Source organism: Polypterus senegalus, chromosome 13 (genome assembly GCF_016835505.1).
Source record: "Polypterus senegalus isolate Bchr_013 chromosome 13, ASM1683550v1, whole genome shotgun sequence".
NCBI lineage: Eukaryota > Metazoa > Chordata > Cladistia > Polypteriformes > Polypteridae > Polypterus > Polypterus senegalus.
This window is the reverse complement of record NC_053166.1, coordinates 42,242,110-42,258,795: the sequence shown is the minus strand read 5'-3', so window position 1 is coordinate 42,258,795 and position 16,686 is coordinate 42,242,110. Positions and strand designations below refer to the sequence as shown.

General features: G+C 37.3%; 1 protein-coding gene across 10 annotated transcripts in view; it reads left to right on the top strand.

The window, feature by feature from the left end:
• The window catches only part of rapgef6 (Rap guanine nucleotide exchange factor (GEF) 6), a 373,961-nt gene that overhangs the window by 211,123 nt on the left and 146,152 nt on the right, over positions 1 to 16,686 (top strand). For all 10 annotated transcript variants that reach the window (XM_039775454.1, XM_039775462.1, XM_039775459.1 and 7 more), the window contains one exon: positions 485 to 628. In XM_039775454.1, the coding sequence (XP_039631388.1) occupies positions 485 to 628 (144 nt within the window). The remainder of the gene's footprint in view (positions 1 to 484; positions 629 to 16,686) is intronic.

Below are 16,686 nucleotides of genomic sequence, written 5' to 3'. Positions count from 1 at the left end.
CAAAAACTAACATTTAGCTATTGCTATTATTGTTGTATGTAGATTTTTTCTTTATATAATTTTATCTAATTACTCTCCCTCAAAGGTACTGTATACTTTACTGTATTTGTGCTGAGTATCTCTTTTGTTTGAGATGTCACACAGGAAAAGAAGACGTGTTGCGTGTTGTTTAGCATTAGTGTAGCATGAGGGGAAATTTGTAAACTTACAGCTTCCTTCCAGGAAATGGTGACCTCTTTCTTGCTGCAGAAACTTTTTAAGGCACTTTTGAAAATTTACTAAAGATTCTCTGTTGCCTTGAGCAGCTGTGCAAAATTTGTGCTTGAAAGAGTTCTGTATCTTCAGTTTTTTTTTTTTTTGTCTTTTCCTTTATTTCATCTACCTGTGTTTTAATGCCTTCCTTATGAGTTTGCTTCGGCTTCACAGACTGTCACTGATATGGAAAAACTGGATGTTTAATCAGGACCCTGAACATGTGTTTCAGGTGGAAAATGTCAATCCAGCTGAGGGAACTCTGTTACAGCGGGAAGCACCTCATCGTCAATCCCGCCGACACTTCGCCAAACTCCATTCCCGGGGAGACAGACAAAATATAACTGACAATGTGGAATCTTCTGGCTACCTCCCGGTAGGAGAAATATTTAAATTTTTATAACAGTAGTGGGTGTCCATGAATGTTGTTAATATCTTTTTGTGTTTTCTGAGTATGGAGAAAATATTTAGCCTGGCAAGTGGTATAGCAGTGTTTCTTGCATTTGTTTAAAGTAAATTTAACTGTGTGGAATACACTCTTGTAACTATCAGGCGATATGTGTTCAGTGTCTAACTTGCCGTACTTGGTAGCATTGTGCATAAATTATAGTCATAATAGAGAAAGATCCTCTGTCCTGGGCGATATTTACTTCTTATTCTATTTATATATACAAAGGATGGGATGGATACTGTAATAATCTTTTGGACATTTAATGGCGTATTACATTATATGGTAGCTAAGCTAGTGTATTTGGTCAAAGGTTTAAGTTACATTCAGTGTTGTTTAACCTTAAAAATTATTTTGATCTGCTTTACATCATTATTGTAGTGTTTTTTCCGTTTTTTGGGACACATTTATTGGTATATTGTGATGAGCCCGGGCTGTTCATTCACCCCTAACTACCAACTCTGAAACACTAGCATTTGTTGCCAACAAAAGCATTGTGTAAAATAATGAAACAATAGCCACAGCTATAAAAAAAAAAAACAAAATAGAAGAAAAACACACATGAAGTATTGAAACCCACCTAGCGGATGGCCTTAAAGAATTTTAAGTTTTATATTTTTGAAGTTGGTTATTTTTTCGCTGATGTGCCATGTATGTATTTGCCCTGGGAAACCATTGTAAAGTCAATCATGGTTTATAAATTTAAAAAGTTTCTACCCCATATGATTACAAAAGATTGGCAGACTAAATGTCAAAGTAAACCTTTAAGACATACCCAATTTGTCCACTCCTAAAAGACAAGGGATCTGATTTCAGCAAATGTGTCTTCTGACTTTTGGAAATAGGTTTTGTAAACGATAGGGGGCGCTCTCGCTCCCTTGAACCCCTGTCCACGACTCCAGACACCAGGTAAAAGTCCTCAAGTTGACTTTATTTTGTCGCCACAGTGCACAAAGCACACTCTCCACCACAATACTCATTTAATTACAATAAACCACAATAATAAACAATCCTCCAGCTCCCAGACGCGTTGCCACCCTTCCACCCAGCTCAGCTCGTTCTCTGGGAGTTCCCATAGACCTTTTATAATCCCTGACCCGGAAGTGTTTCTGCCCAATAGTCCACAAGTCCTTTTCCCTTCCGGGTCAGGGTAAATAGTCTCTTTCTTCAACCCGGAAGTCCGTCGCTCTTCCTGTGACGAACCTCCGGGTCACAGGGCACGAAGAAGCCCTCGGTCCTCCCTGCAGCTCCCTCCTGTGGCCCCCACGGCATTCAGCAGGGCTTTGCATAAAAACTCCAATGTCCATGATGCCCTGCTGGTCTTCTGGGGACCTCCACGCTGCAAGGAGGGCTCCACCTGGCGGCTTGGGGGTATTGGCCGGGATAAATGGCTGGCCATCCATTACAGTTTATAATAACAAAACAAAGTCGGAAACAATTAACTTTACAGATTCTTGGTACTTTCAGGGTACGTATCCTGTTTTTACTGTGTGGGTGAAGTTTTCATGAAAATAACCATCAATGTGTAGTTTCTATTGAGTCTCTTTCAGTAATGTCTAAAGCTTTACACGAGATGACGTTTCCAACAATTTTCAATAATAGCCTACATTTACATAATTTTAGTGAATCAGTGGCAGTCTGTGTCATGCTCCTGTTAAAAGCAATTATCTAGTCTGACATACCCAGCAACTCTAGCTAGTCCAAGACTCTCTCTGACAAAATCAAATAATCTTTAATCGTAGGAGCAGGTTCTGTTTGCATGAGAGCTGCCAACCAAAGAATGTTCATCTGAAAGTACAATGCATATAATGAAGAGAATAGGAATAAATAATGTGGGTGTTTTTGGACTTGTTGTTCATTATAACCTTTCCTATTCAATCACATGGCGAAGTTGTAGAGTGGGAAAGTCAAGTGCAAATGACCTTAAGGGAAGGAATGTGTGCCAGCTATCAGGGACACTGCTTCCAGCCAATGTGGTGGCTGCTGCTCTTGCCTTGAAGAGTCTGTGCTCACTGAACCGTGAAAGAATTCCATGTTTATATATATATATATATATATATATATATATATATATATATATATATATATGATACACATTCTGAACTTGTCTGTAGTTGGCAGAAGTCTCCATCAATGTCAATACACACACAATACAATGTAATATATATATAGACAAACTTAATTTTGTTAAAAATTAAAATAAAAACCTACTGTATAATATTGGACAAAGATCAGAAAATCCAAATCTTGGTGTAAAGTCCCAGCACTGGCAACCTTTCTACATCATTTTAGGGAAATGGAAAGATTTTTCATAAGTGCTAGAAAGCTGTTCCCATAAGTAACATAAACAACAGCCTCACATTGCATAGTGGGCTCATCTCCACAAAGTATAATTTTTTTCAGTATTAATAGCACTAGGTTTCACTCCCTACACCTAAACCTTCATTCTCAATGGGCAGTATTTTACATTTTCCTCATAATATACCACTAGTTGTCAAATATCATCAGTTTCATTGACTGTAGACTTGCTACAGTCTGTTTATCCCTCCCCCATACCCCTTTTTCTCTCTCCTTTAATCAGTTATTAAACTGATCTGTATTAATCTGTATTGTTGTATTCTGGGTTTTATAGATAAGGTTTAGTAAAAGGACTAAACATCTCATTATCTTTATAGGAAGACATATTAATGTTATAAAATAAGATCTCAATTGTCTAAGTAAATCCTGAGATAAATTATAGTTTTGACCATGAAAAGTATAATAATAATTACTTACGTACAGTATGTGTAATGCTTTTTTTGTTCCTAAAAGTGCTTTACATAGATAGAGAGGAAGCACTCACCTTGATGATGCAACAGCAGCCATTATTGTGCCAGTATGCTCACCACACATTAGCTATTAGGTGGTGAAGAGGTGAGAGAAAGAGAATTAGAGACAAGGGATTATTGGTAGGTCAGAATGGATGAGGCCACGATGGCCGATTTAGCCAGGTCACTGAGATGAGCACTACTGCTTTCAAAAGATGCCCAGCGATCTTTAATGACCACAGACCTCAGTTTTATGTGTCATGTGAAGAATGGCACGATATTTTTAGCACAGTGCCCTTGTCACTGCACTAGGGCACCGGGATCTACACACAGACCACAGGGTAAGTGATCCCTGTTGGCCTCACCAACACCTCTTCTAGCAGCAACCCAGGCTTTTCCTAGATGGTCTTTCATCCAAGTATTAGCCAGCCCCAAACATGATTAGCTATAGGTGGATGACTTGTTCTATCTATCTCTGTGTGCTGTTAATGTAGGCCATTCACCAAGTACATGTCTAGCTTAAACAACAGAAATCCAGGAACTCCTCAGTTTCATGCTACATTGTAAATTAAGAAGCATCCAGTTTTCTCCATTTATTCAGACTTTTCATATTGTATCCCAAAGAGAAAATAATCTACAGTAGCATTACCAGGTATTTGTAAAGAGGTATTAGTTTCTTCTGGACATAAGCGTGTCTAGTGGAAGCAGTTACTTACTGCATCTTGAGTACCCCCATCATGCCCTATTAGGATGCTTTGATCAGGTATTGATAAGGACGATACCGATCACTGATTTTCAAGTTACTTGATCAGCCAATTCCAATAAAATTTCCCTAAAAAATATTTATCCATAATACATATGGTATAAATGAAAATAAATGCTTCTCATTATTACAAGCTATCATTTTGTTTAATTTTTTTTCAGTAATTTACTTACCTGAAACACAGCTTAATTATAAAAAGTACTTTTCACTAATTTTCTAAGAACAAAAATATGTATGTATGTAAATATATTCTCAAACAAGCAATAAATTGATATTGGAAATTAAGCACTGCTTAAATGTAAATATACATGCACTTTTAGGTTTTAATTGTTTTAAATCATTAATTGTCCTACAGCTTTTTGCTGTTAAAATATACATTAACTATATTGTTATACAGTTGTTCTTTTTCCATCAGTGTATCAGCTAGACATTTGTAATTTTTGGGTTGTAATTATAAATATGGGTTACCATTTTAATTATGCAGTACTTGTTTCTTACCAAAACTTAGGCTGTATGACACACGGCAACAGATAATAAAAACAGTACATATCTTTAAAAAAACAAATCCTATTGCTAATTAAGCAGCAATTTCAAATTTGTCTTTATCTTTTCTTTTTCCAATTTAAAGCGCAAGCTTCTGCATTGTAAGCATACTGTCCAAACTCAAGCGGTATTCATTTTAATTTAAAGGACAAAATAAAGCTCAGAATTTCTTAAAGTAGCTTTTCTTGTCATTTATCTGTTTGCACAAGATTACTTCTCCACTTTTTTTCAGTTTATTACTCCACTTTCTTTAATGTAAAGTCTAATATACTACTCACATCTTGTTCACTGATAAAAAAAAGCTTCCACTTGCTGATGTTTGTTTACATGACTACAGGAAAGGAGCACAGCAACTAAATTACTGTAAATTTTAGAAAAGCATGGGCTGAATATGTCTGTTTTGGTGGTTGGCCTTTTACTGATCAAGTGTTTTTTAGTGGAAATCATCCGATTCTGATTGCTGGCTGATCGAGTGGAGCATTCCCAAAAAATAATCCTTCTTAACAAAAGAATTACTATAGCACAGGGCGTAATAGAATTTGACATTTACATTATTCAGGACCCATGAACAAGAAAGCTTTGCGCTGTTAATTTTATTTAACATCCTCTTTCTTAGGTATTTTACGTGGCATTTATACGAGGGTCATTCCATAATTTATCTTCCTTAGTACGAACAAAAGAGTTTTCAAAAAATGTTTGTTTTATATTTCAATATAATCCCCTGAAAGCTTAACTTTTCCTGTAATGACTTTAATCCCTTTGAAAAAAATCTTCAGTTTCACCTTCAAACCAGGACGTCACAGCTGCCTTGATGCCATCATCACTTGAAAACCGCTGTCTACGGAGAGATTTCTTCAAAACTTGGAACAGGAAATAATCTGAGGGTGCCAGGTCAGGACTATAGGGTGGATGGTTCATCTTCTGGAACCCACATTCTTGGATGGGATCCTGTGATTGACGTGACATGTGAACTGCTGCATTGTCACGAAGAAGCAGCACGCCTGATATGAGGTTTCGTGCGAGGAGTCCCCTGACATCCTGTTTCTTGGAATGTTAGACTCGCACTGAGCCACAACTGTGCATGAGTAACCTTGAGACATGTCACATGGCCAAACTTGTTTCAACAAGTTTGCTACTTTCTATCATATTCCGGTAGATAAATTATTGATCACACTTGGAATATGGCTTTGAGATTTCAAAGAAATAAAATGATTTTATTGTTAACATTCAAAAAGAAAATTAAGTTGTGTTAAACTCACTTTTATGTAAACATTTATTCGCACAATCCTATCTAATCTTTCTACATTATAAAAACATGAAGGGCTGATATTTACTTTCATAGTAGTTCATATGTCTCATTATTGTGATTTATCCCTTAGCATAGCATTTGACAACTTGAACTTGAACTTTACCAGAAAAGTCATTAAGATCATATGTGCCTTTTTCCCCTACCCATATTCATTACTAGTTTCTGTACTTAACTGTAGTTTCCTGTATTTTTCTGAAAGGTGTTTTTTCATATTTACTGTTGACAACTCATTGTAATCTTTAGTTTTTTTAGTTTACAGTAATATCTCAGTAAATGAAGTTGATACATTCCATGACTTTAGTTTCTTATAAGAAATTTTGTTTTTGGAGTTGGATGTATTATAGGGGGTGTATGAGGGGTGCTGAGAATGGGGGTTATGTTTTCAGTATCTGAAAGTGCCGTATCCTTCCTTTGCTGCCTTCCAATGCCTTTGATGCTATCCCAGTATTCCACAGTTCCTTCCATGGAACTCCACACATTTGTTCTGCTTCATCCATTGCTTGCACATTCATATTGCCAACTCTGTCTCATGTCTCACTTGAGGTTAGTGGCAATACCATATGCCTCACTTTTCCCAGTTTCTTTAAGCTGAGCCAAGCCAGAATCCTCTAGGAGACTCACTAGTGGACACACACATTCCAGTGGATATTAACAGAGGAGAAGTGCCTCCTGCAGGTAAGTGTTTTCTTTGTGCTCTTCTTCTTACACACTCTGGACCAGCTTCTATCATGGCAGGATAGTAGCCTGAATAATTTTGTTACACGGCTTCTTTATAATCTTCAATTTAGTTTATAAAGATAATCATTTTCATTTGTGAAATATTAGTTTAATTATATTTATTACATTATAAAAATATAACTTAAATATGCGTGAAATACCTAACCCCTCGTGCATAATAACTTTGTTTTATAATACATCAGTGTTCTCCCCAGTGTCTTTTAGCCGTGCGCTCCGCTCAGCTAATTTATGTTGAGCGCCCAGCTGTCATCTTGCATGACATTGTGAGATGACAGCCGCAGATCTTCTGGCACTGGCAGATCTAATGATCTGCAGAGATGGCAAGGGACGAGCAGACGGGTGGGCAAATATTTTATTAGCAGGATTGCAGGTGGCGAGGGGAGAGGCGCGGGGCGGGATGTTGCCGATCACTCGATGCTGAACAAGCTAATAGCGGAGAAGAGAAGAGGCGGAGCAGAGTTCACAAGCAAAGAGTATGGCGAGGTGGGCTTTTGAGAGGGGGCTGTACATGGTAATAGTGGGGGTGTAGCAGCTTAATACAGTAGCAAGGAGTATGGGGAGGTAGGCGGGCGACAGGAGGACTGATAAAATAAAAAAAGACTAGTGGAACCAGCCTGTCAGATATCAGAAAAGGGCATCAGGAAGTGACGCCTCTGTTCTCAGTGTCAGTGCAGTCTGTGTAGTGTTGCTAAGCGTACAGCTACTCTCTTCTTGTTCAGTACATACCAAACCAATATATATATATATATATATATATATATATATATATATATATATATATATATATATATACATATACAGTTTTTTAAGCATTAGGTGTGTTGTGTGTGCAAAAATCCTTGTAGCACTCACTGTGGTTCCTGCTAAAGTGACTCCCACTGTCGTTTTTATATGTGCTCATACTGAGGGTTTTGTTAAAGTGACCCCATCTGCCGTTCTTATATTTGATCATATTTGGACCTGTGCCCATATTGCAAAAAGTGAGCAGCAACCCTTGCAGCACACACTGTGTGCTGAGCAAAGATTTTGTCACTGAATTGCTGAGGGTTTTGTCAAACTGACCCATCTCCAACAGGCTCCCGCTTTCCCACTCAAAAGTTTTATTCCTAGGTACTTTTAATTTTTTCCAAACATTTTACAAATATAAGTAAACAAAGTGTTCAGATAACAGCACTGCTAGTTTTTTCAGAAAAGAGACACTACAAACTAATGAAGGTGCGACGTCAATTCCTGATGTGGCAGTTTCAGACAAAACATTGCAGAAGCTGGTCCATCAGGGGAAATCTCTTCAGCACACACTCTGCCAATTGATAAATCTAATAAGCATCGCATATCCGGCATAAACAGTGGTTTAAAGATTTTGATTGGCTAATGGTCAAAGAAAATACAATGATCCCTTGCTATATCGTGCTTCGACTTTCGCAGCTTCACTCCATCGTGGATTTTAAATGTAAGCATATCTAAATATATATCACGGATTTTTCGCTGGTTCGCGGATTTATGCGGACAATGGGTCTTTTAATTTATGGCACATGCTTCCTCAGTTTGTTTGCCCAGTTGATTTCATACAAGAGACGCTATTGGCGGATGGCTGAGAAGCTACCCAATCAGAGTATGTATTACGTATTAAATAAAACTCCTCATTGATATAAGATATGCTTCCCGCGCGGTGCTTCTGTATTGATTTTTGATTATTTGCTTTTCTCTGTCTCTCTCACTCTCTCTGACATTCTCTGCTCCTGACAGAGGCGGTGTGAGCAGAGGGGCTGTTTGCATAGTGGCTGTTTGCTTAGAAGATACGGACACGCCTGCAAAAAATGCCGAAAGACTACCTTCACATTGATCCCTTCATTGCGACCACTTTATCGCGGTGCTTCCCATACTTAAAAGCCCAACAGCCCTATTGATTTTTGCTTGTTTACTTTTCTCTCTCTCTCTGACATTCTCTGCTCCTGACGCGCACTCTCCTTTGAAGAGGAAGATATGTAGGCATTCTTTTAATTGTGAGAAAGAACTGTCATCTCTGTCTTGTCATGGAGCACAGTTTAAACGTTTGACTAAAGGGTGTTATTTCATGTCTCGAGGGCTCTAATAATGTTAAAAAACGTATTTAGAAGGTCGTAAACAGGTTTTCTGTGCTCTAACTGTGAAAATATTAGATTATAAATAAAGAATCCTACTTTGTGGAAATTCATTTATCTCTCTGGAGCGGATTAACTACGATAAACGAGGGTTTACTGTATAACTTTGCAGAGAATATTTATAAACAGTGTGGGAGAGTTTCTAAGGGCTTAAAATATATAAAAATAACCATACAAACATACGGTTTCTACTTCACGGATTTTCACCTATCGCGGGGGGTTCTGGAATGCAACCCCCGCGATCATGGAGGGATTACTGTAGTATGTGGTGCTCATTGTCCATGAAATATTCAAACAAACACTCCCCAAAGAGGGAGTTACCTTAGGTAAATGTGTCTTGCACAAGAATTCAAAAAGAAAGTTTGCTGGACCATGAAAAAAGTAAAACGCACATTGAGTCTTCTGTTGACCTGTTAGGAAAGCGTGTACAAGAGCAAACTGGAATCGGTCAAGTTGAAAGATCTGTATCTGTGTTAAATATCTTACAATAGCCTTTGTTGGAGCTTTAAGATCCATGTATTGGTTGGCAAAAAATGAGTTGCCACATAGAGCGTTGTTTGAAAAGCTGTTGGAACACTGTAAAGAAATGGGTTGTTCCTTTTTACAACATCTCAATGTTGGTAAAAGTGCACATTACACCTATGAAAGAATAATGCAAGAGCTGCTGGATGTCTTAGCATCAGAATTAAAGTCTAACATACTGAAAAATATACATGCTGAAAATTTTTTCTGTATTCTGTGTGATGAAACCACAGACATCTCTGTTGTAAAATTAATTATTTACATTAAACGTTTGCCAGTTCACTAAAGAGGTCAGAATTAGTTTTGTATCAGCCCGCAATATGATTGATGGCAAAGCGGAAACTATAACCAACACACTGAGTGAGACTGTGGACACTCTAGGCTTGAAAACCGCTAATCTGGTTGTACTAAGGTCAGATGGAGTGGCTGTTATGATTGGGAAACAGAAAGGTGTGGCAAAACTGCTTAAAGATAAATCATCTGGATTCTGTGCCCAAGCAGCAGCTGCTGTACCTTATTTAACAAAACTGAATGACATCTTAAGGCAGCTGTTCTATTTCTTCCAAAATTCTTCAGTTAGGATGGCTGGTTTAATGGAAATCCAAAATATTCTGAACATTCCCCAGATTAAGCTGAAAATGGCCAGTGACACTAGATGGCCGTCTCATAAATCTGCAGTACAGTCACTACCAGTGTCTATGAGTGTCATAGTTGTGCTGGAAAGAGAGGCCACTGAATAAAATGATATCACAGCTGAAGGATTAAGCAGGTGCATTAAAATGTACAATTTTGTTTCCTCTCTGATGATGCTTTCAGACATATTACCTTTGTTGCCCAAAATATCTAAGTCTTGGCAAAGACAAGGTGTCAATCTTACCGAAATTAAGCCAATTTTGCTCACCACAAAATTGTCCGTCATGGAGTTGAAAGACACTCCTGGGAGATATTTTCAAAGCCTTCATCATTGTCTGGCAGAAGAATGGTCAGATCTCCGCATTATTTATACATAGAGTGATGTAATGTCATTCAAAACTACAATATATGTTAAATACCTAGAGACAGCTGTCAAGCACCTAGATGCAAGATTCCCTGACATGCCAATCATTTCCAGCTTTTCAAAAGTTTTCAATGCAGAAACTCACGATTCAAGTGAGTCTGCTGAAATTCTTTTTGATCATTACTCCAAAAATGGTAGCCCTCCAATTTTAAAATATGAAAGAAGCAGGCAAGAATGGACAGTTGCGTCAAAAATGATCAGAAGTCAATCATACAAAGATTTCAATCCAAAACAAATTTTACTAAAAATGGCAACGACATCAGCGCTCAGAGAGTCATTTCCAAATTTAGCCGAACTAGCTCATTTTGGGCTAGTTATTCCAGTGAGCACAGCTGAATGTGAAAGGGAGTTTTCTGCCCTAAAAAGGATCAAGACATGTTGGAGAAATCACATGAATCAATCTACTCGAAATAATCTCATGCCGATCACCTTGGAGGGCTCAGATCCTGGAGACTTTGATTATGGGAAAGCTGCAGACAACTGGGCTTCTTGGAAGAAAAGAAGAAAAAATATTTAACTGAAGACACCTTCTGCATATGCAAGTTGACTTTGAAGAATATTTTAAAATTTTTCTTCATTAGATTTACCATACTTTTTTTTCATTGTTTTCACTTTTCTTCCCGACAGCGACCATACTTGTGTCTCTTGGTTTATGCCATGACAATTGTTATTTAAACTTTTTGTTAGGGTTTCAGGATCCTGAATTGGATACTTCTTACATTTAATAAAAATATTCTGGCACAAGTGTCAAACCTTAAAAAAGGAAGTCATATTGAGCATTGAAAAATAATTAATAAAACTTAACTAATAAAAATAGTGTAAATTTAATTTTCCCCACCACCAAATTTCCCTGTTCTGCCCCACACGGCTACTTTTTCGTGCCACCTGGCTGGAAAAAATTTCTGGGGAGAACACTTTACATAAAACCTGCGCCATGTTGCAGAGTGACTGCCACATCACCCTTGCACTTGGTAGTTGTCCTTTCTCCAAAGCATTGAACAAATGCTAACATAATTTTACAGAATATTAATTATTAGTAGTTTTCCTAAAACAGACAACTAATTGTTGGTGGTAAAAAAGAGTAATATAAAGCAAACATCATTCAAAACGTCTTTGGAAATATAGATTGGTAGAATAATGCTGTACATTATTATTATAATTATTATTTACAATTGGATTAGGTTAAGTGACTTGGTCAGAGTTGTACAGTAAGTCAAAAGTGGAAATTGAAATAGGAGTCTTATGATTTTTTTTTATTTTTATTAATTTTATTGCAATCCATACAAAGCAATCAAGTTTTTACAAAAAGAAAAATTGAGTTAAGAACAGATCGATCCCCACCCCTGAGAGAGAGATCAAGCCAAACGGCGTAAAATTTAGGGCTTGTAAATATACCTAAATTAATAAATTCTCTGTGCTTTATGAACTTATTTTAAAATATTACTGATTAGATCCTGCCATGTTTTGAAAAAAGTCTGTACGGATCCTCTAACTGAGTATTTGATTTTTCAAATAATATAACACATCGGTTTTCCACTGACTTAAAAGAGGAGAGTTTGGGTTCTTCCAGTTTATCAGAATAAGTCTGCGTGCCAAAGGTGTAGTGAATGCAATCACAATTTGTTTGTCTTTCTCCACTTTAAGCCCCTCTGGAAGAACCCCAAACACAGCTGTTAATGGGTTAGGAGGGATTGTGAGTCCAAGGCTGTCTGAAGGTAATTAAAAATTTTTGTCCAGAATAATGTTAATTTGGTGCAGGCCCAGAACGTGACCCAGTGAGGCTGGGACTTGGTTGCAACGTTCGCAGGTTGGATCATGCCCTGGAAACATTTTGGAGAGTTTTAGTCGAGACAGATGTGCTCGATATATAATTTTAAATTGTATAATTGTATGCTTTGCGCATATGGAGCTCGAGTGAATTCTCTGCATTGCTACTTTCCACTCCTTTTTTGATATATTAATTGAGAGATCTTTTCCCAGTGTCCTCTTGGATCTTTGAAAGGAGGGATTGTAAAATGATTTTATATATTGCAGAGATGGAGTCTAAGTCCTTGAGATTGAGCAATATTTTTTCCAGCATGGATGAGGGTGCAAGATGAGGAAAATCTGGAAGGTTCTGTTTAACAAAGTTCCTGATTTGAAGATAGTGAAAGAAATGTGTAGCTGGAATGTTAAATTTGGAATGTAATTGTTCATAGGATGCAAAGACGTTGTCTATATAAAGATCTCTAAGCAAGTTAATTCCAAATTTTTCCAGATATTAAAACTGCATATGTTTGTGAAGGTTGAAAGAGGTGGTTCTCTTGCAGAGGTGCCACAGATAGAAGCTTCTCCGTCTTAAAATGCTTTCTACATTGGTTCCAGATTCTAAGTGAGTGGAGCACAATTGGGTTATTAGTGTATTGCCGATAACGTGTGTTTATTGGAGCACAGAGCAAGGAATACAAAGAAGTACTGCAGGATTTTACTTCTATTGCGGTCCAAGCCTGTGTATGTTCTTCTATTTGTGTCCAGGTTCTTATCGCCTGTATATTTGCTGCCCAGTAATAAAACTGGAAGTTAGGTAAAGCCATGCCCCTTTTGTCTTTGTAGGGTCGCTCTTTTTGGATGTTTTGAATTCCAAATAAATGAGGTTATTGTTGAATCTAATTGCTTAAAGAATGATTTATTAATGTATATTGGATGTTTTGAAATAAAAAGGAGCTTAGGAAGAATATTCATCTTAACAGTGTTAATTCTTCCAGCTAGTGTGAGATGAAGGGTTGACCATCTATGCAAGTCTTGTTTAATTTTTTCCATGCAGACGCGAAATTTTGTTGATAAAGAGCTTTATGTTTACTTGTGATGTTTACCCTAGGTATTTAAACTGTTCTGCAATGATAAAAGGTAGGGTATCTAATCTAATATTATATGCTTGAGAATTCACTGGAAAGAGTACACTTTTATTCAGATTAATTCTGAGACCAGAGATCTTTTGAAATTCTGTGAGTGCTGCTAAGACTGCAGGCACAGAATTTTCTGGGTCGATATATACAGTACCATATCATCTGCATATAATGAGATTTTCTGTTCCAGTCCTTCTCTGCTAATCCCCTTTATCTGATCAGTATTTCGACAATGTATTGCCAGTGGTTCAATGGCAATCGCAAACAGCAGCGGTGACAAGGGCATCCTTGTCTAGTGCCACGCTCTAGTTTAAAGTAGTCTGAGCAAATGTTGTTGATGCAAACTGAAGCTTCTGGGTTAGTATACAGTAATTTAATCCATGCACAAATGTTGGGCCAAACCCAAACTTCTCCAATGTAGTAAAAGGTATTTCCATTCAATCATGTGAATGCTTTTTCTGCATCCAATGATAATAATATTTCTGGGGTGTTTGATTTAGTTGGTGAGTATATTACATTAAACAGGCGTGAAGATTTGAAGATAAGTGTCGGCCCCTAATAAATCCAGTTTGGTCTTGTGATATTACGAGGGAGCACTTTCTCCATCCTTCTAGCTATGATTTTAGAGAGTATTTTAACGTTATTCAGAAGTGAAATTGGTCTGTATGATGCACATTGTAATAAGTCCTTATTTTGTTTTGGAAAGACAGTGATTAGTGCTTGGCGAAAGGTTTGTGGAAGAGATTGGTTATCTCTGGCTTCTGTAAATGTTGCTAATAGGAGGGAGCTAGCTGAGCGGAGAATTTCTTGTAAAACTCTGCAGGGTAGCCATCAGGGCCTGCTGCTTTCCACCTTGGAGTGACTTTATAGCATCTAGTAATTCTGATAATGCCAGAGGTTTATCAAGTTCCTCCACACTAAAAGCGTCTATTTGTGGTATCTGTAATGTATCCAGAAATGCATTAGATTGTGTATTGTCTTCTTTAAACTCAGTAGTATATAGGGATTTATAGTAGTCTCTGAAAGTGTGCATTATATTTTTGTGTTCGATTTTATCTCCGTTCGTGTTAGTGATTACGAGATTGCGATGCACTTCTTGCTTGTGAATTTGTTGAGCTAAAAGCTTATTAGCTTTCTCTCCATGTTCATAGTAATGATGTCTGGATTTGTAAATTAGTTGTTCAGTTTCTTTAGTTGTCAAGAGGTTTAATTCTGAATGTAGAGCCTGCCTCCTCCTATGTAGAGTCTGCTTGGTAGTCTGGCATGTTCTTCATCTATTTTAGTAATTTCGCTTTTTATCTCTGCTACTTTCTTGGCTTCGGATTTATTTCTGTGGGAAAGATATGAGATAATCTGTCCTCTTAAGAAGGCCTTAAGAGTTTCCCAGAGTATTCCTGCAGAGATCTCGGGGATGTATTTGTCTCTAGAAAGAATTTGATTTGTTTGGATATAAATTCAGTACAATTCTCGTCAGCTAATAGAAGCGGGTTGAGGCCATCTGCGGGTGAGTGTATGGGGCTTAGTAATTTTAGCTCCAAGATCATAGGTGCATGGTCAGAAATAACAATAGCATCGTATTTGCAAGATTTAATCTTAGGCAAGAAGTTATTGTCTATAAAGAAGTAATCAATCCTTGAGTAGCAATGATGTACTGGTGAGTAGAAAGAATATGTTCTTGAATTTGGGTTTAAAAACCTCCAGGGATCTGATAAGTTGTGATCAGTTATAAACTTTGTAATTATCTTTGCGGTGTTAGATGCTGCTCCCCCTGTGGAGGAAGTCCTATCTAAAAGTGGATTTAGAACACAATTAAAGTCCCCAGCCATTATAACTTTATGAGTGTTCAGATTGGGAATGGATGCAAATAAATTTTGTATAAATTCCTTATCATCAACATTAGGTGCATAAACATTTATCAAAATCATTTTACAGTTAGATAAGTCTCCCATGACCATTACATATCTCCCTTCAGGATCCAATACTACATCTGATGCTACAAATGGTACTGTTCTATGTATGAGAATTCCCACACCTCTAGTTTTCTTTGTAAAACTAGAATGGAACATTTGGCCAGTCCAGTCTTTTTGCAGCCGGAACTGATCCTTGCTTAGTAAGTGGGTTTCCTGTAAAAATACTATTTTAGCATTTAGACCTGTTAGGTGAGAGAGTACTTTCTTTCTCTTTAATTCGTGATTCAGGCCTTTAACATTCCAGCTTACGAAGTTAACTGTCCCATCATGGAGACACTGATTCTGAGTTTTTGATGTCATTTTATAGTCTTAACTGGAAGTGAGACAGTTTGGTCTTAATTTCCTATTTCCCCTAGAGTTGTTGCCATGCAGCTTATTATTACGTTGGTAGTTATAATTATAAAGATTGAGAGGATAGATTAGGTATAGATCAAGCCTGCTCTCTTTCTCTCCCCTTAACCCCCCACCCTCCTTTTTGCCTCCCCAAGTGAGGCTAAAACCCACTTCACACAGTCCCAGTCCTCTGACATACCCAGAGACAGAGCACGTCCAAAGCAAAACAAGCCCCATGCAGCGGCGCTTTAGGGTTAAAAGATAGAGATATCTATTACCAAAAAAGTCTTTAAAAAAAAAAAAGAATTTTGCACTTAAAATATATATATAGTCTTCAGCAATTTTAGTGCATTAAGATGATACACCCAGATAATAAACCCGGGATGGTGTTAAAATGTGTCCAGAATAAGCATAACAAGTCTTAATGCAGTAATAGCAATAACAATAAACCAAGGGTATGATATTGAACAGTCTCGTTTAGGGTAGAGATGAAATAATTAGAAAAAAAGAATAATTAAGCACAATAAAACATAAACAGATAGCCTAGTAATACTAAGTAATAATGAGAATATATGAGAATATATGCTGATAAAACCCGTATTTTAAAAAATAGATCAGACAGTAGATTATTAATCCTTGCTTTATCATTAACCGCCATGACTCACTATTATGTATCAGAATAGTCCCGGGATCAGCTTTCTTAATTCCTTTTCTGCTTCTTCCTTGCTAGCGAAGACATAGAATTGACCCTGCCATTCCACTTTCAGTTTTGCCGGATACAAGAGGCTGTATTTGACGCTGGCTTGCCGTAACCGCTGTTTAATGTTGTAGAAGGCTGCGCGCTTAGTAGCTATTGCTGGAGAGAAGTCAGGAAGATACAGATGTGGTTATTTTCATATATAATATCTTCCTTGTTTC